Source organism: Berghia stephanieae, chromosome 1, assembly GCF_034508935.2.
Source record: "Berghia stephanieae isolate SIO BIC M18660-M18661 chromosome 1, UCSD_Bste_1.3, whole genome shotgun sequence".
In the NCBI taxonomy this organism is placed as follows: domain Eukaryota; kingdom Metazoa; phylum Mollusca; class Gastropoda; order Nudibranchia; family Aeolidiidae; genus Berghia; species Berghia stephanieae.
The window spans coordinates 133,963,199-133,987,139 of record NC_088360.1 but is presented as its reverse complement, the minus strand read 5'-3'; the positions used below and the strand labels follow the sequence as shown (position 1 = coordinate 133,987,139).

At 37.3% G+C, this 23,941-nt stretch overlaps 2 protein-coding genes across 5 annotated transcripts in view; one reads left to right on the top strand and one right to left on the bottom strand.

Annotated features, from left to right (window-relative positions):
- Positions 1-3,788: 3,788 nt before the first annotated feature.
- Positions 3,789-5,327, top strand: LOC144962950 (MFS-type transporter SLC18B1-like). Its single transcript, XM_078896404.1, has one exon. The coding sequence runs from the start codon at positions 3,789-3,791 to the stop codon at positions 5,325-5,327; it is 1,539 nt and encodes a 512-aa protein (XP_078752530.1).
- An 11,700-nt stretch (positions 5,328-17,027) lies between these two features.
- Positions 17,028-23,941, bottom strand: part of LOC144963250 (uncharacterized) — a 44,353-nt gene continuing 37,439 nt past the window's right edge. For 2 of the 4 annotated variants that reach the window (XM_078897112.1, XM_078897113.1), the window contains 2 exons: positions 19,306-19,401; positions 17,028-18,706 (listed from right to left, as the gene is read on the bottom strand). In XM_078897112.1, coding sequence (XP_078753238.1) covers positions 18,464-18,706; positions 19,306-19,401 — 339 coding nt within the window. In that variant the 3' untranslated portion in view covers positions 17,028-18,463. The remainder of the gene's footprint in view (positions 18,707-19,305; positions 19,402-23,941) is intronic. The other 2 variants (XR_013643583.1, XR_013643584.1) reach the window with 2 other exon arrangements.

Genomic DNA, 23,941 nt, shown 5'->3' with positions numbered 1-23,941 from the left:
AAGGTGCCCTGACCGCGTTTACTGGATATCGCGCTATATAAATGCTCAATGTTATTATTTTTTTTTTAATTGTGTTGTTTTTTTGTTTGTTTGTTTGTTTTTGTTTGTTTAGCTTTTTCTTTTTCTTTTTTTAAAAAAAATAAATCAAACGATCATTGTTGTTTGTTGGACAGGATGGGTAGGGGTTTAAATGGTGGTATGATATTAGGATGGCATCAGGTGGACATGGCATGTGATTTAATTGGGTGATTGTCATGATCGAGCTTTGTTATTTTTAATTAATAGAGATAGGGAGAAAGTTGATCGGCGTATTATCTTTTTAAATACCCAATCATTATTTCGTACATTATATTTAATAGTAAAGCATAACCGGGAGATAATAGGCTTGAAGTTCAGTCGCATCGTGACTTTAGAAATTGACAATTATTTAGCAGCTGTGATATTTATGGATGCTCAAAATTATAGAGTCCAATGTCAATACAACCCTATTAACAGTAAATTGAAATCCTGATTTTGTAGTTAAAAACACAATCATTCTTTCTAATCCACGAAAACAATTTACATGACGTGTTTTTGATTGCTTGAAAGAACTTCTCCGTCTCCCTTGAACTCTGAACTAACATCAGAGGTTTGATCATCTTGAGACTAAAGAATAAGAGGGCGCGCTTATCTCTGAAGTTGACATCAGAGGTTAGATCAGCGAATTGGCAAAAACGCTACCTCAGAGGTTTGATCAACGGGCCATCGATATCTTATTTAGCGACATTGTGTCACTTGTGACATTAGACCGATGACACCATTACTTATGGCAATACCAAATTGCAATTTCGACAATATATCATTAATTTCAGTCAAACCAGTGTAATAACCTCAGGTAAATATGGAATTTAATAATATTTCAGAAACCAAAGACTTCAAAAATAGAAATATACATGGAAAATAGAGCATCTGAATGTGACTTGTGACATAAGACCGGTGACACCATTACTTATACTTATGTACAAGCAACACCAACTCACACTTTCGTCCATACTATATCATTATTTTCAGTCAAAAAAAGCATAATAACCACAAATCAGATGACCATCCAAGCCAACAGTCAATTATGCTAAAATGAAATTCAATAATATGTGAAGAAACTAAATACTTTCAAATTGGAAATATACTTAGAAATTAGTAATACCATTGTTGCTATGTATTACTTGGGTCAAAATCGGCACTAGAACGCATTTTTGCCTCAATAAATCAAGAATAGCAACTGTACAAATCTAATACAGTCTGTTAAAATGGAATTCAATGACATTTCAAGCTTTGAAGAACATGAAAACAGAAATACATTAGAAACTTCAAACTTAAGTGTCAACTGTGACATTTTAACCAATGACACCAATGGTCACAAAAAGAACCAGAAGTCACACAAACTAGATAAATATCAGCCATGGTAATGAATTCAAGTAACCAGACGATGACATCACCCTACTGCTCAAATCTGCTTGTTTGTAGTAATTTAGTGTGTTAATAGTAAAACAAATCAAATTTCTTGACAACCCTTCTATTTATCTGGATTCGTCAAAAGCTTGAGTTTTATCTTTTTCTTGATTCATACAACCCTGAAACATAAAAAAAATAGAATTACAAGGAAATGATTAATTGTGTCAAAATCACGGTCTCAGATGAGATGTCATTATATCATATTTGTAAATAGAATAACAAATGAAAACATAATTTGTTGGTGGCACTTTGTAATATCCAATATCAAGTGTTGCTTGTGACAATGTAAAATAGCGATGACACACAGTTCAACTTCTCTTTTCTGCATGGAGCCACGCTGGAAAGGCAACTGAAAGTGCTGCACTTCAAAGGCTGGTAAGAAGGGTGGATCAAAATTGCGAATCGCCATTTAACGAAACAAACTTCCACGTGTTCACGCATGCCGTGTTGCTTGTGACAAATGACACCAAAACCAATAAACCTCGATATCAGCAAAACGGAATACATTTACTCCAAGATTTGAGTTCAGAAGGAAAATCTATGCTTTTTTCTCATAATAAAACATTTTATAACCATTAAATATGAGCCTTAAAGTTTCGTGTCGAGTCTTAGTATTGTGCTGTGTTTGATGACACCAAAGGTCACAAGCAATACCAACTTTTTAAGAACTCTATATGAAACTTAATCAGCTATGTAATATACTGCGATTGCGTTTAAAAGTAAATTTTGACTTTATACTATTAGTCAAATTTCAATCATGTGAGCTAAAACATCACATTTAATTTCTACATGCTTTCTAAAAAGGTGATGCGTTGACCTCGTTTTAAGCACATGCCAAACAGCATTCAAATTTCACTTTTAAGTTGTTTATTTCATATCCTGTTGAACAGAGTATGTTGAGCTATCTAATTTTATCTCTTCTTCATATTATCAATTGATTACAAGCATTAACCCAATGAAAACCGCCCATAATTAAGTAAAAATCAAATTTTCTTAACACTGGTATCAGACGGGCACCTTTTGACCTTGGATCATATATATATATTGTAATATCGCCTAACAGGCGTCATGTCCCGTCCTACATGTTAAATTTTGCTGTTGAACAGCGACCCCTTGTAAAGCGCTTTGAGCACATTTAGTGGGTATTGCGCTATATAAAGCTCATTTTTTAGGCAGTTTAACGATAATTCAGGTTTCTAATGTCAGCATAAATTCTGGTTTACAATGCTGCAGTATGTAAATAAACCTTCGCAAAGTCCCAGTTTTTTCGCCAAGATGAAGGCTCTATATAAATGTCATTTATTGTTTTAATCGATCAATAATTGAAGGACGAATTTTCTTGCCATAATTTTAAAATACGTGTTTTTTTTCATTGCCCAACAAAATAATAATCATTGGTTTGTTATAGGTTTTTGTCACTTTATTTTTTTTTTCATCGTGAATTATGAGCGAAAAGATGATCGTGGGCAGGTTCGTAAAAACCATTCTTAAAATATTATCTCTTATTTGTGCATACGTTAAGATCATATTAAAATAATATTGGGGGGGGGGGTGGGGGGTGGTGGCGCACACTATCAGTTCAAGAGTGCGCCACTGTACGAACGTTAACGTCCATGACGTTTGCTAAATCACGATTGATTGTCACAAGAGCCTGGGATCAGCAGATTACTTGGGCACAGATGTTTTATTATTCCGATATTATCATTGTCATATGACTTTGGATTGGAAGATTTAAACATGTGTTCATTAATTTGTGTTCTCTGTCTTACTGTGTGAATTTGAATGCATCGTGCACCCACAGTTGATCAAAACAGAACATAGATTAGTTAATATACCAATGTCTTACGATATTATGAATTTGCTCGTAACCGGATTGTAATAAGATCGAGTTAGTATTAAACATAAGGAATAAATTAGATTTGATTTGATGGAATGTTTAGCTTTGGACAAATATATCCCAATTTCAACTCGTATAAGCATTTCAATCCAAGGCAAATCACACAAAACAATTTATAGTCTATTCTGAATGGATTTGTGTCCAAATATCCTGATGCCAAGCTGTTGTTTTTTTCAACATAGAGTTATATAGTCTAGCAAAGACGTGAGCTAATAAAATGTTTATTCTGACGATGGTATCAGGTTTATATAATTTAGGAAACCCTTTTTAGTGAATTGAATTGTTGTGTTTGGTTCTTGTTGGTATTTGTAAGAGCTGTCTTTAATATATGAAGGATATCTGAGGATCAGTATTGGAAATTCTTCTTTACAATCATTTCAAGTTTTATATGTCAAAGAAAATGTCATCGGTAGACAGTGATGAGGAGATTGTTCTCAGAAAGGTCATGAATAATAAGAGTCATAACAACGAACCGGAAATATCCAACCACACAGAAGACCCATTGGATAGACAGAATCGCATTGTTGACCACGGTGACATCAAGGACAAAACTCATCGTTATTCCCGACATGACATAGAATATCTTGGGGATATAAATCACTTTAGAAACTTAAAAATTGACAAAGCTGAAGACTGCAAAACATTATGTGGAATTCCTGTGAATAAAAAGTTTAGGGTGTTCATTTACACGTTTACTTACTTTTCGTCAGGAGTTGCATATGCTCTTCCAGCGCCATTTTATCCACAAATGGCTGAGAAGAAAGGGATGTCAATAGCTCTGACAGGTTTTGTGTTCAGCGTATTTGAGCTAATTGTTTTTATAACCTCGCCAATTTTTGGTTACTACTTGGCAGCAATAGGTCCTAAATTTGCGTTCACATCTGGGATCACCGTTGCGGGAGCCTGCTCAATTCTGTTTGGGACCTTAGACATGTGTCCGCCTGGAGATTCCTTCCTTGTCTTAAGCTTTCTTATTCGTTCGGTAGAAGCTGTAGGCTTTTCTTCTTTCTTGACAACACTATTGGCTGCAGCGTCAGAGGAATACCCAAACAATGTTGCAACAGCCGTATCCTTCTTAGAAGGCGCTTTCGGCATTGGAATGATGATAGGACCTACAATTGGAGGGGTTTTGTATGCGTCAGGGGGTTTTGGACTTCCCTTTTACTTCACAGGCGGTTTGATAATTGTCCAAGGAATATTGTTGTATTTCTTGATGCCCGCTCCTCAAACTATTTCTCGGGGCAAAAAGTCCACGCCAATTCTCAAAGCAATCATAAGCCCTCTTGTGCAGGTAGGAATGATAAGCACAGCCATTGGATGTATGGGCCTGGGATTTTTGGACCCGATTCTAGCCCACCATTTGGAACCATTTGGATTATCTGTGATTGAAATCAGTTTGTTTTTTATCATCGTACCAGGCGCTTACACTCTGAGCTCCCCGTTACTGGGATATCTATCAGACAATAAAGGTATGTACAAGAAACTAATCGTCATTGGTCAGTTTGTGTATGGTGTGGGATTTCTCATATCGGGACCCAGTAACCTATTGCCGTTTATACCATATCAAATGTGGACTGTGGTACTTGGTCTAGTAATTGCAGGCTTATCAGGAGCCTGTACTGTAACACCGTCATATAAATGCATTTTGAGCGGAGCTATCGAAGTTGGTTTTGACACAAATATGGAGACATACGGCTTTGTGTCCGGAATTGCTACGTCTATGTACAGTCTTGGTGCTTTTTTAGGACCGATGTTAGGAGGTGTGCTTGTCCAAGAGTTTGGTGATCATATTGCTTTTACTGTTATTGGACTTTTAAATATCGGAGTAAGTGTTCTCGCTTTAATACTGTTTAGTGTTAATCGTATTTGTAAAACTGGAAAACAGAATATCGATGAATGTACAAGTTTGGTGAAAGAATATAAGATTATGGAAGATTAGTTATGACTTATACAATTCATTTCCACGAGTGATTTCCTTAAATAATTCATCATAATGTACGATCCATCAAATTCGATGAAACGACGCCCTTAATAATAAAAGGGTATAAGACAACAAATGATTATAATATATGATTTAAACTATTCAGTTCCATGAGTGATATACCTAAATAAGTCATTATAATGTACGATTCATCCAATTCGATGAAACCACGCCCTTAATAAAAGGGTATAAGACAATGACTCATTAGATATGATGTACACTATTTATTTCCATAAATTACATACATAAAAATGGGATAATAATATATGACTTAATCAATTGCCTTTCGCTGGTGTGGTCTACGGCTTTCCTCCTCACTGTTATTGTGATCGACGTACAAAACTTTCTGAATGTGAGAAGACTTTCTTGTTTAGTTCTTTAAGATTTGAATTTGAATGTGAATTTGATTTTAGCTTGTAGTCGTGGATTCTCCTAATGTGTGAATAGTAGTCGTTTCTCATAACTTTTGTTTAAAGACAAGATTTATAGACCTGTGTGGAAGCATTGTTTGTATGAATATCTTATTACATCTGATCGCAGCCATCGATTATTAATAGCCTGACCGTGGCCTTCGTAAAGTTATGGCCTGACACTGACCAAAAAAATGACGTCAAAATGCCAGTCTTTTGCCACAAAAGAAAACAAATGATGAGTTGAATTCAATAGTTCAACCAATGAAATGACTTGTTTCCATGAACTCTACTAAAGACAACTCACTAGGCGGTGCAAAAACCAAATAATGACGTCAAACTGCCAGTCCTTTTGGATTTCAGTGTCAGGCTATGAGATAACGATGGCTAAGGCCTGACACAAGAACCATCTAGGACTTGTAGTTTGACGTCATTGTTTGGGTTTAGTGAGTTGTCATTAGTAGAGCTCAAGGAAACAAGTGATTCCATCGGTTGAACTAATGAATACAATTCAAGATTTGTTTTCTTCTGGCAAAAGACTTGTATTTTGACGTCATTTTTTTGGACAAAGTCATGCTATAAGTTAACGATGGCTACGATCTGATCCAGATTCTGTCAAAGTATGGAAGAACCCGTATTCAAAAAATTGGCCTGAAAAGTATTTTAAGTATCGATGGATTATGTGAACCCCATTTTCCCAAAAATCTCAAATCTAGGAGTTGCAAAGGAATTTGAGATGCGTGTTTTTTTGTTTTGTTTGAGTCTACGCAAGTATTGTGGTAAATAAATCATATAAATGTAACCCAATTTTATATTTAGACGATAAAATTGCTGTAAAGCGCTTTGAGCAAGTTTAGTGAATATCACGCTATATAAAAGCTCAACTTTTTTTAATTCATCCGGACTAAATACCGCTTTGTGTGGTCCCAATTTCTCTTAATAACGCGACCTACTATATTGAAATTGTATTATATCTGGGTATTATAATATACTTTGTTAAAAATTGAGTTTATAGTCAAATCTAGTCGACCTGAAATACAGTTCCGTAATATAGAGGTAATAAAATGTTGATGTTTTTTTTTTAATAACCCTATTTTTATTTGCTTTATAATAAACAATATAAATTAAATACATTTCCCTTTACTCAGCCCATGGGGGAATTTTTTTCTCTTGGATCTATTCCAATAGAAGACTGGAATAACTCAGGCGTCAGCCGCAATGCAGCACCGCAAATTAAGCTAGGGCGAGGTGACTTGCTCAAGGCCACACAACGCAGCGGCGGGTGATCGAACTCGGTACCTTTCGGGTACGAAGCAAAGACCGTACCGCTGAGCCATGCTGAACCATCTGTGAGTGGATAGCTCAATGGATAGCTCATACTTTATATGATGATCTGAAAAAGTGTGACTGAATCAGTTTCCGACAAAACGACAACGAAAAATACAATAAAAACATGTAATCTGGGGATTTGGGATGTTTTCCATCGTGTGAGATATAGAACTGAACAAGAAGAATTGAATCGAGCTTTTACATAAGATGCGGCTATGTGGTCTAGTGGTATGACACTCGCTTTCGGATCGGAAGGTCGTGGGTTCGAGCCTCGCGTTCGGCGCATAGTTGAGTCCTTGGAAAAGGCTCTTTACTCACATTCTCTCACAGTACTCAGGTGTAAAATGAGAAACTGGCCGTTAACAGCGTTGTCTTTGTCCGAAAAATTATAATATCGCCTAACAGGCGTCATGTCCCGTCCTACATGTTAAATGTTGCTGTTGACCAGGGACCACTTGTAAAGCGCTTTGAGAACATTTCGTGGATATTGCGTTGTATAAAGCTCAATTTTTAAATATTTTTTTTTACATAGCGCACTATCCACTAAACGTGTTCGATGCGGTTTACAAGGGGTCCCTGACCAACAGCAACAGGTAACACGAAGAACGAGACAGGACGCTGTTAGGCGATATGACATTTTTTCCCCGACAGAGACAACGCTGTCTGTGGCCAGGTACTCATTTTACACCTTTGTACGGTGAGAGAATGTGAGAAAAGACCCTTCTCCAAGGATATCAACTATGCGCCGAGCAAGGCTCGAACCCAGGACCTTCCGAGCCGAAAGCGAGTGTCATACCACAAGACCACATAGCCGCACAAGTGTGTTTGAAAGGTGCCAGACAAGGCAAGAAAAAAATACCAGAAAAAAAATCATCCCCGAAAATCTGTCGACCTCGACTCAGAAGGTCTGAGGTTCGATCCCCAGTCGACATAGACTGATTATTTGGGATGCTTTTTTTCTTTCTTGCTTTGTCTGACACCATTTCATACACACTTATTTGTTCAGTTCTTTGTCTTACACCGGTGCCAGATCCTTTCCTTCTCAATTTGATTTTTCCATCATGTATTTGTCGATCTTGTTTTTCTGTTTTAGTTTTATTCTCTGTGTGGGGTTCCTGACCTCCCATAGTTGCCAGGGAGGTACATACTGTCTTCTATCCCCCTATATCTGTTTTCCAATACGCTTTCTGTCTTTGTCTTGGAATGAGATTACTTGGTTTTGTCCTGGCGCTGACCGGAAACCCTGGCTGGGAGGGAAACAGTCAAATGTATAGTTAGTTTTAGGAGATGATACTGTTTTCCTTGTAAATCATCTCTCTGTTATGTATAAGTAAATTTGTTATTTTGAATTTATAATGTAGGCATTTGAGTGTATTCCTCTTTGTTGGATTTTGTGCTTGTGTCCAAATGAGATTTATTGGTGGTCTCAAACTAAATACTTTGATAGTGTACTCTTGGAATCTACATCTGATCCCTATTTGTTCCCAATTCCCCTATGTCTTACTTTTTCTTGCTTTATTTGTAATTCTAGAACTTTTTACTATCTTATTTTCTTCCTTTTTACTGGCGCTGACATAACATTTGTGTTGCAAGCGCCACAAAACCCTTAAAAACACAAACATAGTTTTATTCTAATTTTATCAGATCTTCACTGGACACCAATGCCTGATCCCTATTTTGTCACTATCTATATTTTTCTTTAAACAAAAAGGAATATAAGAGCTCCAATGCAAAAAAAAAAAAACATAAATAAAATACCAAACACGGAATGCTTCAGGATCAAAATCCTCCTTCAGCCAACAGCAAAAAAAAAAATAAAAAATAAATAAATTAAAACATTAAATACATCAATTAAAAAACCAGATAGACGATATTTATGCTCTCGTTGTCTTTTTTGTTGTTGGTTGAAGAATGTTTTTGAGCCCGAAACGTTCCGTGTTTAGTATTCTTTTCCTTTTGAATGCTGTTATATTCAATTTTTATTACTTTTTACAGTCCACAGCTTCTAGAAGGTTAGTTTTCCTTTGACTTGTATTTTTGATTAAGTGTTTGTATATGTTGTGTGCATTCTACGAAGTCCCGGGTTTTAGAGTTTTTGCCAAGATGAGAGTCATCTAAATCGATCGATACTTGAAGGACGAGTTTTCTGGGCAAATTTTAAATATGTTTTTTCTCTCTCCAGCGGCGGAATTGTAAGTAATTTGATGTCACATGTGATGGCGATTGTAATGAATGAGTGCTGGATCCCAGTATCCGTGAGGCCATTTTTACAGAGTACGGCAGTATAGGGAATGAGACTAGCGGAAGAGTAGCGTCCCTTGATTGGACGTCACCTTACAGAGAGAACGTCAATTTGGTTTTGCGCATGCGTCTCTCTCTTTCTCGCTTTCGGTGAAGTGTCTCAAGTCGCTTTCACCGGAAGCGAGGATGAGAGACGCATGCGCACAACCAACATGACGTTCTCTCTCTAATAACTTTTCCGCCGGTGGCGTCCAATCAAGGTACTCTACTCTTCCGCTAATCTCATTCCCTATAGGGCTTGGAGAATAGAACAATGAAAGGATTTTTTCGTAGATTGATTTGGAGACCCCAGAGTTGTGTCTCTGCACGTGATGTGTCTCGTCCTGTACCAAAAGCAAGCATTTTTGGGCAATGTCAGCGCAGTGTTTGGCCGTAGCCATCGTTATGTTATGGCCTGACACTGAAATCCAAAAGAACTGGCAAATTGACGTCATTATTTGGTTTTTGCACCGCCTAGTGAGTTGTCGTTAGTAGTGCTCAAGGAAAAAAGTTATTTCATTGGTTGAACTATTGAATACAAGTCATGATTTGTTTTCTTTTGTGGCAAAAGACTGGCATTTTGACGTCATTTTTTGGTCAGTATCAGGCCATAACTTTACGAAGGCCACGGTTTGACTCCATGCTGTAGGCTGCATAATGACGAGCCAGCGGGTGACTTATGGATAGTATGCACTTGGCTAAGAAGCTCACAACATTGCCATCCGGAAGTATAACGGACCAACACACAAAACTCTGTGTAATCATGAATGTTTATAGTCAAGTTAATACAATTTAATGAGAATTACTCATAATCGTGGATGGCAAAAAAACCACACAAAAAAACAACAACAAATAACAAAGACCAGAGTGACGTCAACTTCATTCTATCTATAGATAGTATGCACTTGGCTAAGAAGCTCACAACATTGCCATCCGGAAGTATAACAGACCAACACACAACACTATGTGAAACCTTGAACCTATATAGATAGTATGCAGATGACGTCACTCAGGCCTTTGTTATTGTTTTTGCCATCTGCGTTTGTGAGTTGTTCTCACTAAACTGTATTAACCAGACAATAAAAGTTCATGGTTACACAGAGTTTGTGTGTTGGTCCGTTATACTTCCGGATTGCAATGTTGTGAACTCCTTGGCCAAGCGCATACTATCTATATAGTCTGGTTAATACAGTTAAGTGACATTTACTGATAAACGCAGATGGCAAAAAAACAAAAACAACCCAATAATAACAATGACCTGAGTGACCTCATCTTCGTAAAGGAAATGTGAAGTGCAGAATAGAAAGTAAAATAAAATAAAGTGTAAACTGTATTTAGAAAATAAATACAATGGAATTGGAAATAAAGTTATTGAAAATGAAAGGGGTGGAGGTAGTAGTATTATCATAAGTGGCAGTAGCAGCCAAAGAAGCAACAATAGTGTTGGTGGTAACAGTAGTAGTAGTAGTAGTAGTAGTAGTAGTAGTAGTAGTAGTAGTAGTAGTGGTAGTAGTAGTAGTAGTAGTAGTAGTAGTAGTAGTAGTAGTAGTAGTAGTAGTAGTAGTAGTAGTAGTGGTAGTAGTAGTAGTAGTAATAGTAGTAGTAGTAGTAGTAGTAGTAGTAGTAGTAGTATAGTTGTAGTAGTAGTAGTTGTAGTAGTAGTAGTAATAGTAGTAGTAGTAGTAGTAGTAGTAGTAGTAGTAGTAGTAGTAGTATTAGTAGTAGTAGTAGTAGTAGTCGGACGAATGTACTGAACAGGTGTCACACCATTTATTGTGCAACATAGATGACAATGGAGGCTATCTATATTTAGGCTTTCTCCCAAACGAGAAATCAATCACATGATTTGTTGCTGTCCAATGATTGGATATTCTTTATGATAAATGTAAACATGCTGCTTGATGAAAGTTGTAAACACACCCATGTGTCAACCTGACCAAATTGCCCAATCGTGATGTTAGATATTTAAAAAGGATGTGAGCACTTTTCACTATTTGGATCACTTTGAGCACATTTGGCAATGTGACCAATGACCTCAAGCACATGGGAAGTTAATATAGATCATCCCCATTAAAAGTCCTTATACGATTCAATAGTCTGATGTCACACCGCCTGGCAACGGCGGCCATCTTGGTTCTAAACAAAGAAAATCATTACTTTTTATTTTTCATGCTGGCTAGAACTTTTCATATGCCTTGTGATCAGAATGTGTAAAAGTCAAAACATGATCAAATTTATGGGGGTTTTTTTTCCCGTGGATACCCTTTATGCTCGCCGGAGAAATATTTCATACGGCGTCCTCCATTGTTCCGATAGTTTAGAGCCAGTGTTACCAAGTTAACATGCGTCATTAGGAAAGAAGTGACGTTACGACTGTTGAATCATATTTATTTCAATATCGAGAGGAACAGCTGTCGAATTAACCGGATTTCACGGTTGGGTAGATAGATTCATTTAAGTGGTCGATCACTAAATACTTAATCTTTTCCGAGCTGTGTGTCTGATTTAATTACATTTGTTGAGGACTCGCCTCATGAATAGAATTTAATGGTAAGCAATCACGCCCTATGTGACCAATTTCAATTTTGTAAGTCTATCTTTAACTTCGATGCCATGAGAACGAGGTGGAAATGTAGATATGCCGATAAATGATTATCATTGTCGTTACGATTCAAAAATGTAAATGTTGCTGCTCGAAGCTCGAAGAAATAAATAATAATGTGAAATTGATTGTACGCTTCAATTTAATTACACAAACAGATCAAATGAACGTTTCGGGTTTCCCCTTTATCAACAAAACAGGATGAATGAAACACCACAGATGACATTTGATCTGTTTTTGTAATTAAATTGAAGCTTACAATCAATTTCACGTTATTATTTATTACTACTTTAAACTGTAAATTGACATCATATCGTCTATCGAGGAATGGGCTTATGGGTAGATAAAATAGTAGGTACTGTGGATGGTCTGTTGGATGTTTTTTGGAGATAGAATGATATCATTATAATCATCTACATATTTTCTGGAATGATCAATTGATTAGTCTCCTGACGTGTCATATTGGGATTTAAGCATGCAGTGGCAGTTTCCAGTTTCCTGAGATATTTGCGCCTACCGGCCCCGCTGCTCTGTCTTCGGCGTGCTGTTTTTCAGGATTTGCTTCCTTAGCCTTTGACCATCCAAGGTCTGTCCACAAGGCAGTGGCGGTTTTGCTTCAGAGTGTCCTTCTCCTAGATCGATTGCGGTCCCCTGTTAGCGAACTCGATCTGTCCGGGTTTTTGTTCGGAGTGTCCTTCTCTTAGATGGATTGCGGTCCCCCATGGTCCTGACCATGTGACGTGACGGGAACGAAGAAGAAGAAGAAGAAGAAGAAGAAGAAGAAGAAGAAGAAGAAGAAGAAGAAGAAGAAGAAGAAGAAGAAGAAGAAGATTAGTCTCCTAAAAAGCGCTCGAAAAGAATTGACCGAGAATATAATGAGGTTGATTTTGTTTTTTGTTTGTTTTTGACTTAAACGAAATCTAGTCTAGATATTGGGAGGCAGCTTGGCTTAGCGGTATGGTCTTTGTTTCCTACCCGAAAGGTATCGAGTTCGATCACCCGCCACTGTGTGGCCTCAGCAAGTCATCTCGCCCTAGCTCAAATTACGGCGCTGCACTGCGGCTGACACCTGAGTTATTCCAGTCGTCCCTTGGAATAGACCCTAGAGACAATTTGTTTTCTATGGGATGAACAACGGAAATTCTTTTTTATTTATATATTATTAAGAGATCGTTTTATTTACACCTAGTATGACGTAATTTGATCAATTTTAAGACAATAGCACAACATTTTTCCGTCTAATGTGTAGTGAAAACCATTTTATGATCGTTCCTCTTAACTAATAAACAGAGGTTTGATCAACTCGAAATAAAAGGCAATGAAGAGCACTGCTCTCTGACGTAATAGACACGAGAGGTTTGATTAGCGGATTGGCGAAAAGGATACTTCAGAGGTTTGATTAACGGACCATGAACTATTACTATTTTATTGTATAATAGCTGACTGTAACATCGTCTGTTATCCTCGACTGCTATAGATAGTATGCGCTTGGCTAAGCAGCTCACAACATTGCCATCCGGAAGTATAACGGACCAACACACAAAACTGTGTGAAACCATGAAAGTTTATAGTCTGGTTGATATGTGGTCTAGTGGTATGACACTCGCTTTCGGATCTGAAGGTCCTGGGTTCGAGACTCGCGCGCGGCGCATAGTTGAGTTCTTGGAAAAGGCTCTTTACTCACATTCTCTCACCGTACTAAGGTGTAAAATGAGTACCTGGCCGTTAACAGCGTTGTCTTTGTCCTAAAAATTGTAATATCTCCTAACAGGCGTCATGTCCCGTCCTACATGTTAAATGTTGCTGTTGACCAGGGGCCCCTTGTAAAGCGCTTTGAGCACGTTTAGTGGATATTGCGCTATATAAAGCTCAATTTTTATTTTTTTTTTGAATACAGTTTAATGAGAATTACCCATAAACAAGGATGGCAAAAAAAAAAAAAAAAAAAAAACAATAACAAAGACCCTAGTGACGTCAACTTCGAACGATCTATAGATAGATCGAAAAGGACGTCACTCAGTCCTTAATATTGGTTTTTGCCATCCGCGTTTATGAGTCACTAAACTGTATCATGGGACTACTTAGCAGATTGCAGATGTGTCAAAAATGAATGAGTTCAAATGACATAAGCTGTGTATTACTTTATGCAACGAAACAAATTCCTAGAATACAAGACATTTCAGTTTTCAATGAAAATATTGTTTCTCATTACTTAACTGTCAGTGTTGGCGACTTCTGAGAAAACATGTATTTAAAAATAGGTCAGAAGACTCATCCTTCGAATATGAGAAGAAGAAGAAGAAGAAGAAGAAGAAGAAGAAGAAGAAGAAGAAGAAGAAGAAGAAGAAGAAGAAGAAGAAGAAGAAGAGAAGAGAAGAGAAGAAGAAGAAGAGAGAAGAAGAGAAGAAGAAGAAGAAGAAGAAGAGAGAAGAAGAAGAGAAGAAGAAGAAGAAGAAAAAGAAGAAGAGAAGAAGAAGAAGAAGAAGAGAAGAAGAAGAAGAAGAAGAAGAAGAAGAAGAAGAAGAAGAAGAAGAAGAAGAAGAAGAAGAAGAAGAAGAAGAAGAAGAAAGAAAGAAGAGAAGAAGAAGAAGAAGAAGAAGAAGAAGAAGAAAGAAGAAGAAGAAGAAGAAGAAGAAGAAGAAGAAGAAGAAGAAGAAGAAGGAAGAAGAAGAAGAAGAAGAAGAAGAAGAAGAAGAAGAGAAGAAGAAGAAGAAGAAGAAGAGAAGAAGAAGAAGAAGAAGAAGAAGAAGAAGAAGAAGAAGAAGAGAAGAAGAAGAAGAAGAAGAAGAAGAAGAAGAAGAAGAAGAAGAAGAAGAAGAAGAAGAAGAGAAGGAGGAAGAGAGGAAGGAGGAGAGGAGGAAGGAAGAGAGAAGAGAAAGAAGAAGGAGAGGAGAGAGAGGAGGAGAGGAGGAGGAGAGGAGAAGAAGAAGAGAGAAGAAGAAGAAGAAGAGAAGAAGAAGAGAGAAGAAGAAGAAGAAGAAGAAGAAGAAGAAGAGAGGAGAGGAGGAGGAGGAGGAGGAGGAGAGAGGAGGAGGAGGAGGAGGAGGAGAAGAAGAAGAAGAAGAAGAAGAAGAAGAAGAAGAAGAAGAAGAAGAAGAAGAAGAAGAAGAAGAAGAAGAGCATGGATTACACTTTCATATTGATATTACTTAATTCTTAACATTCACTTAAGCGTCTACGTCGACAATGGAAATAAAACTTCGTTGATTGCACCAAGGCACCAAGTTAAAAAATAAAAACAAAATAAGCTCTAACATAGTGCAGTATCCACTAAACGTGCTCAAAGCACTTTACAAGGGGTCCCTGACCCAGATACGTAACATATAGAAAGAGACATGACGCCTGTTAGGCGATAACGAACTTTTTTTTCAGACGCTGACATCGGCCATGTACTCATTTTACATCTGACTACATAGAGAGAATGTGAGTAAAGGGTCTCTTCCAAGGATTCAACTATGCTCGAATCCAGGACCTTCCGATCCGACAGAGAGTGTCATACCACTAAAACCACATAGCCGTACCATGTGATAAGTGCATTGCGAATGTTTGAGTGTTCCTCTTAAAACTTGTTTTAATCATTCATCGATCGCCTTTTTTTCGAGAAAGATCGTAATTGTCACCCACCGCCTCAACACGATATTATGTCGGGATGACATGGACCCCGAAAAGTGGCTTTTAAAATCACAATGACAGGAAAAAACTTTTTAGTTTTTTGAATGGAAGAATTTGTCTTAATTTTCCATTATACCGAAAAGAAATAAACCCGTCGGTTCATGTTTTTGTCTATATAGATAGTTCGAAGATGACGTCAATCAGGTCTTTGTTATTGTTTTTTTTTTTTGCCATCCGCGTTTATGAGTAATGCTCACTGAACTGTATTAACCCGACTATAACGTTCATGGATACACACAGTTTATGTGTGTCGTTATACTCCGATGCAATGTTATGAGCTTCTTAGGCAAGCGCATACTATCTATATTCAACTATATTTCAGCAGCTGGGTCATCCCGACATTACACTGCTTTGACAACGGTGAGTCATAATTTTGTAAATATTTGCCAAACTTATAACGGGTTTTCCCCGTAAGTTTTTTATTTATGGGTTTGATACACCAGCCACTTGTTATTTGTTTTTATTTTTGTTTTGTTTTTGCCTTTTTTAAAAACATCTTTAGTTTGTTTGTTTGTGCGGATATGTGGTCTTGTGGTATGGCACTCGCTTTCGGATTGGAATGACCTGGGTTCCAGCCTCGCTCGGCGCAAATGTTTTTTATCTACAATAAAGTGAATGAATTCGACTTTTCTCTGATCATTGTTATTGTTTTCATATTTCATACTGCCAAATGGGTGATTAGTTATCATACGATTTTCTCGATCATAATAATATAATAAACATTTACGTTTACACATAGATGTCTGTGTTGGTTTTATTCATTAAGCAGTGGAAGATTGGGAAATTGACTTAGACACACATCATAAAACATGTGTAGTTTGTTCTGATTACCAATCACTGTCATTATTTACATTTTGACGACTGTCCGAGAAGCGTGGTTATCTAAGTGTCTATTGTGTTCAGTTATCAGGCCTGAAAATGTAGGCACGTTGACCCAAACTTCGTGAAATCGTATTTCTTTTAGATCACAACGCGACATAAAATGGCGAAAAGTCTTATAAACTTGTAATTGGATTCAGTAGTCTGATGTCACGCGCCCGGCAACGGCGGCCATCTTGGTTCTAAATAAAGAAAATCTTTACTTTTTATTCTTCATGCTGTCGAGAACTTTTCATTCCCTTTTCATATGCCTTGTGATCAGAATGTGTAAAAGTCAAAACATGAGCAAATTGATGGGGTTTTTTTCCTCGCTTTTAAGCTCGCCGGAGATATATTTCATACGGGCGTCCGCCATTGTTCCGATAGTTTAGAGCCAGTGTTACTAAGTTACTATACGTCATTAGGAAGGAAGTGACGGTACGACTATTGAATCCTATTGTGCTTAGTAAACAACACTGAATATAATGTCTTCACAAGACACATGAATAGAAAACGGGTTTTAGTATTTTATTTTAAAAAAGGTAAATTACACAGTATCCAACTTTATACTGCTTAAACGACATTTGGCGGATAACTAATCTCTCTCTCTCTCTCTCTCTCTCTCTCTCTCTCTCTCTCTCTCTCTCTTTCTCTCCCTCTCTCTCTCTCTCTCTCTCTCTCTCTCTCTCTTTCTCTCGCTATTTCTCTCTCTCTATTTCTCTTTCTTTCACTCTCTCTCTTCTCTCTCTCTTTTTATTTCTCTTTCTTTCTATTTCTCTCTCTCTTTCTCTCTCTCTCTCTCTCTCTCTCTCTCTCTCTCTCTCTCTCTTTCTTTCTTTCTTTCTTTCTTTCTCTCTCTATTCACCCTCTCTTTTTCTATTCAACCACATTTCTTTACCACAACTTTGCAAAAGTTGGATAATTACAATATGATTAATGAAGATTTAAACTGAAAATCAATAATATGCATAATAATTGACCCATGGATCTTTGAATGAAACATGTTTGTTGTTATAAAAACGTGGCAGATTCATTACGACAGCCCGTTCATTGAACGTGTGGCAATCGACGTGTACATATACGCAGGTCTGACATCCGAGCCCACTTTTGGGCCTAGATTAACATTGTTGTAATGGACAATATTTTGCGTCATTTTTTTTAGATTTCCATTACAACACTGAGCCCATAAGGAATTGGGTTATCAGACCTGCAAATAAGTGCACGTTGGAAGCAGTGCTTAATTTAACATGATGTAATACAATAAAACAGAATCCAATCTTGTTTAACCCTCTCCTTACCAACTAAAGGAAAATCGTCACATTCGTTACGATGCAACCAACATTTTTCTTATTCAAATTTCTCTTGTACACCATAAAATTTAAATAAAATAAACAGTGTGTTGTAGAGAATGTTTTGCTAAAGAAATTATTTATCACAAGAACTTTACTGCTATTGTGTTTGAGTGACAAAAATCTATTTTGTGTTAGTTGGGTGTGAAGTTTTGGGGAAAATCCTGAAAATGGCTGGTAAGGAGAGAGTTAATGTAAAAACTGTAAAAATGATGTGAATGATATTAACATAGGAAAGAATAAAGTAGTCCTTCATATATCCTTAGGCCCATGGAGCCGGAATTTATCCCGGTTTCTATAGCATGAAACGGACAATAGCAATTAATTGCTTGCTACCCTTTGGATAGGAGTTTTGTTTCTGACACCTCACCCAGCAATGATTGGGTGGCTGGGTCTGTTACATCTGGCGGAAGGTACTTTGCGATACACTAGCGTCCTATCCAAAGGGTAGCAAGCAATTGCTATGGTCCGTTTCACTCTATAAAAACGGGTTTATTTCCGGCTCCGTGTGCCTAATGGCTCTGAAGGACTACTTTTTTTAATTTTTATCTTGAAGCAGTGCCTGCTCCCAAATATTATCTTTCTCTTTTGAGGTCACGTTTCATTCGTTTCTTCCAGCTCAGTCCCCTCAACCTCATCTGCCTCTGCCTCTGCCTCCCCAGTATCCTCAACACTCTCGCTGCCTTCATCTTGAGAATCGTTTCTGTTCAATCTATTTGTAGACACGCTGGAATCGAAGTCCGTCTCTGATTGGTGCACCATCCCATGAATGACCTTGACCTCTCTGGATTCTAAGGCCTCGACGTCTTCCATAACATTTTCTTCTATCGCAGAATCCTTCGAAGTAGAGATTAAAAGAGAAAATATAAAGTTTTAATTAAAGTTAATCAACATATCGATGAGAATCGAAATGACAAGACTGATATTAATATATATTGCAGAGACGAGAGTATAAGAGTGGGGTGAGAGAGAGAGAGAGAGAGAGAAGAGAGAGAGAGAGAGAGAGAGAGAGGAGAATGAGTAGAGAAGAATAATAAAAAGAGAGAGGAAGATGAGATAAGAAAGAAGAGAGAGGAAGTGAGAAGATGAGAGTAGAGAGAAGAGAGAAGGAGAAAAGAAGAGAGAGAGGAAGAGAGAGAGAGAGAGAGAGAAGAGAAAGAGAGAGAGAGAGAGAGAGAGAGAGAGAGAGAGAAAGAGAGAGAGAGAGTGAGTATACAAACTTTCTGACTAAATTAAGGCAATGTAATACCTGCAATGTTTCGAATCAAATCAACTAATACTATTCTTTTTTCTTTTCTTCTTGCCTTTCCATCTTTTCTTATTGACCATGTTCACATCTTAACATAGATCATAGGAATGGATGCCATGACTCAACTGTTCACTTCTTTCAAGTTTCATTCCAACCAAGGGAGCTAACAAATTTAAATATTACTTACTCCAAAGTCCAACAGCTTTATCCCGCTTGATTCACTTTTTGCAATTGCTTTGATAAGAACACTGGCTGACTGCACTTGGACCAAATTATGACCTATCTGTTAAAGACAAAACATGAAATTCCATGATAATATATTATATATCTGTTTGCTGATTAACCCAAAATTGTAGGAATGCGTTTGACTTTCTCCATACCAGTCATTTCCAGAACTTTCCTCCAAACTTCACACACACCGAACACAAAACTAGATTTGTCTTAATCAAAGAGGGAAGCAACAAGTACATTCTATATACAATGTTCTTCAGCAAAATGAGATCTACAATACAATGTCAAGTTATTATAGCTATAACAATTAACGGTATACATTTTTGATGTACAAAAGAAATTAGAACCATAAAATTATTGGTTGCATTGCAAAGAAGGAGATTTTCCTATGGGTTGTCGGGGAAGAGTTAACACTGGTCATTTAATTTGAACAATCAGATTGATTCGATAAAGGAAGACTTCAATATATATATATATATATATATATATATATATATATATATATATATATATATATATATATATATATATATATACGAGGGCTCTTTCAGAAATAACCGAAAAATGCCCATTGCTCAGCAACCAGTGGAGATTTTTTAATTCTGTAAACGACATGATATTCCTTATTTCTTTACGGATATTCCCAGAAATTATGAAGTGCATCATTTTGCACAATGAATTTCTAGACAATTTTAAAGATGGCGGCCCACCTTGAAACTTGGTCAAAGGAGGAAATCAGAGCTGTCATACGTTTTTTGAACGCCAAAAGTCTGAATCCTACCGAAATTCATAAAGAACTTCAGAGTGCATATGGTGAGCATGTTATAAGCCGTAAACAAGTCTATCACGGGTGTAATTTGTTTGAAGCCGGCCATTCCGACTTGACAGACAGGGAAGGGAGAGGTCGTTCGATAACTGCGACGTCAGAAGACAATGTGAAGCGAGTTGATGAGCTTATTCGTCAAGACAGGAGGTTGAAACTTCATGAAATCGCAAGCAGTCTTGAAATTTCGGAAACTTCTGCCCATAGAATTGTATTTGATGAACTTGGCTACAGAAAAGGCAGCGCAAGATGGGTTCCTAAGCAATTGACAGACAATCATAAAGAACAAAGATTGGACATCTGCAGGGAACTTTTGAGAAGAAGCAAGAGCTCACGCAGGGTTCACGGGCATACTGCCAACGCTGGCGGAGACTTTCTAGGGTACGATGTGACTTTTCTTGACAGCATAGTCACCGGTGATGAGACTTGCTTGCACCATTGAACCCCAGAAACAAAGCAAGATTAGATGACATGGAAACATCCATCCTCACCTGTCGCGAAGAAATTCAAAGTCATGCGGTCAGCAAAGAAAATAATGGGAACTGTTTTCTGGGACAGTCGTGGTGTTATTCTGTATATACCTTACAACCTGGAGAAACAATCAATGCTGCAAGGTACTGCCAAACTCTTGACAAGCTTAGGGAGGCCATTCGCAGAAAGCGCCCAGGGCAGTTGACCAACGGGGTCATTTTGCAACACGACAACGCTACACCCCACACAGCACGAGTGACGCAAGGTTGGCTAGAGAAATATGGTTGGGAGATTTTGCCCCACCCACCACACAGTCCAGACCTCGCACCATCTGATTATCACCTCTTTGGGCCACTGAAACGTGAGCTGGCAGGAAAGCGCTTTGATGTCGATGAAGAGCTTGTTGACCATGTGCGGAAATGGCTACAAAACCTTGACGGAAATTTCTTCCGAGAGGGTATCTATTCCATGGTGCGGCGTTGGTAGAAGTGTGTCGACAGACTTGGCTGTTACGTAGAGAAATGAAGGACGAGTCAAGGTATGAACACGTGCAAGAATTTTGTTGATAGCATAAAAAACGCGGGTTTTACAGGCATTTTTCGGTTAATTATAAAAGAGCCCTCGTATATATATATATATATATATATATATATATATATATATATATATATATATATATATATATATATATATATATATATATATATTGAATCGTGTTTGATACAAATATGGTACGAAAAGTGCTCGACATGTAGTAATGGAGCGAATTATTATTTAAAATATTTACCACAATGTTTGGGGCAGTCTACATCGATGTTTCAGGCTTAATTTGCCATCTTCAGGACTGAGTTGTTTTGTTGACTGTTGTTGTTTCTTGAAGTGGTTCCGGTTTGAAGTTAATTAAGAGGAATTTGCGCCGATGGGGACACTTTCCGTAGATCTCATTTTTCATGTTGAGTGTGGCTTCATGAGGTTGTTTGATTATGGTATATTTTTCTTCCAGGCATAAGCTACATTGTTTTGATGTTGGTGTGTATCCTGTTGCTTTAGATAAAATTTTCCATGAAATGTTGTGGTCTATTTTGTTGTCTTTTAATTTCCAAATATGTTCGCTGAGTTTTGTGGATGTTTTTTTGTTAGTGTTTCTAAATGTTGAGGTGTGGAGGTTGTATCTTGTTTTGAAATTATTTTCTGTTAGTCCTACATATTTTTCTTGCTTGTTTGTTTTAGTTTCTGTGACTGTGGCTTGGTAAATTAAACTTGATTCTAAGCATTGTTTGTTTAGCGGGCAATGTTCTTTATTTCTGCAGTTGCATTTTCTAGTGGGTGGGTTTTGCTCTTGTCGGTGGTTTATTAATATTTTTTTGTTGTGGCTTGAAATTATTTGTTCTATGTTGCGCATACACGAGTAACTTATTTTTATGGTATTCCTGTTGATAATTTTATGTAGCTTGTGGTTTTTTGGAAAGTGTGTATCAATTAGTTTCAGGAACTGCTGTCCTATGTTTGTGCTGACGTTTATGTCGAAAGGTGGGTTGAACCAAGTTATGTGTCGTTTTCTTGTTTTATGTTCTTCACTTGTGTGTTGGTGTTTACATGAGAGGGAGGCGTCTGTGTATACAAATGGTGTGTTGTATCCACTTTTTGTGAGTGCTTCTTTGTAGGGGGTGGCTGCGACGTTGAACCGAAGAGATCACAAAAGAAGATAAGAATATAGCGAACAGACTTGACCTTAGCGATCGAATCGATATAGCACCAAGAAGAGAAGCGTTCATCACATTAAAAGATCACAAGCCTGACTTCAAAAATAATCCAAAATGTAGACTAATAAATCCATACAAATCTGAAATTGGAAAAATCAGCAAAAAGATATTAGAAAAAATAAATAAAAACGTCAAAGAAGCAACTAAATTCAACCAGTGGAAAAACACCGATGAAGTCATTGAATGGTTCAAAAATATCCAAAACAAAGAAAACTGCACCTTCATCTCTTTCGACATTTGCGATTTTTACCCCTCCATCACTCCAGACTTACTAAACAAAGCATTGGAATTCGCAGCAAAATACACCAACATCACAGAAGAGGAAAAACACATCATCAAACACACCAAGCACAGCACACTATACTACGACAACACACCGTGGACAAAGCGACACAATGATTTCGACGTAACAATGGGTTCGTTCGACGGTGCTGAAACATGCGAACTGGTCGGACTCTACATCCTGTCACAACTACAACATACACACACATACATCGGCCTCTATAGAGATGACGGACTCGCTATAACCAACAGACGACCAAGAGCGAACGAAAACATCAAAAAACAAATCTGTAAAATATTCCAAAACAACAATTTAAAAATCACGATAGAAGCAAACAAAAAAAACAGTTGACTTCCTCGACATCACATTCGACATAAAATCCAATTCATTCCAACCGTTCAGAAAACCAAACAACACCATTAGCTACATTAATAAAAACAGCAACCACCCCCGTCCCGTCATTGAAAACATACCAAAAAACATTGCACTGAGGGTGAGCAAACTTTCGGAAAACAGAGAGATATTCAACGTCGCAGCCACCCCCTACAAAGAAGCACTCACAAAAAGTGGATACAACACACCATTTGTATACACAGACGCCTCCCTCTCATGTAAACACCAACACACAAGTGAAGAACATAAAACAAGAAAACGACACATAACTTGGTTCAACCCACCTTTCGACATAAACGTCAGCACAAACATAGGACAGCAGTTCCTGAAACTAATTGATACACACTTTCCAAAAAACCACAAGCTACATAAAATTATCAACAGGAATACCATAAAAATAAGTTACTCGTGTATGCGCAACATAGAACAAATAATTTCAAGCCACAACAAAAAAATATTAATAAACCACCGACAAGAGCAAAACCCACCCACTAGAAAATGCAACTGCAGAAATAAAGAACATTGCCCGCTAAACAAACAATGCTTAGAATCAAGTTTAATTTACCAAGCCACAGTCACAGAAACTAAAACAAACAAGCAAGAAAAATATGTAGGACTAACAGAAAATAATTTCAAAACAAGATACAACCTCCACACCTCAACATTTAGAAACACTAACAAAAAAACATCCACAAAACTCAGCGAACATATTTGGAAATTAAAAGACAACAAAATAGACCACAACATTTCATGGAAAATTTTATCTAAAGCAACAGGATACACACCAACATCAAAACAATGTAGCTTATGCCTGGAAGAAAAATATACCATAATCAAACAACCTCATGAAGCCACACTC

Excerpts from the sequence above, each read along its gene's own strand:
- LOC144962950 (XM_078896404.1), top strand. The coding sequence starts at position 3,789 with ATGTCATCGGTAGACAGTGATGAGGAGATTGTTCTCAGAAAGGTCATG.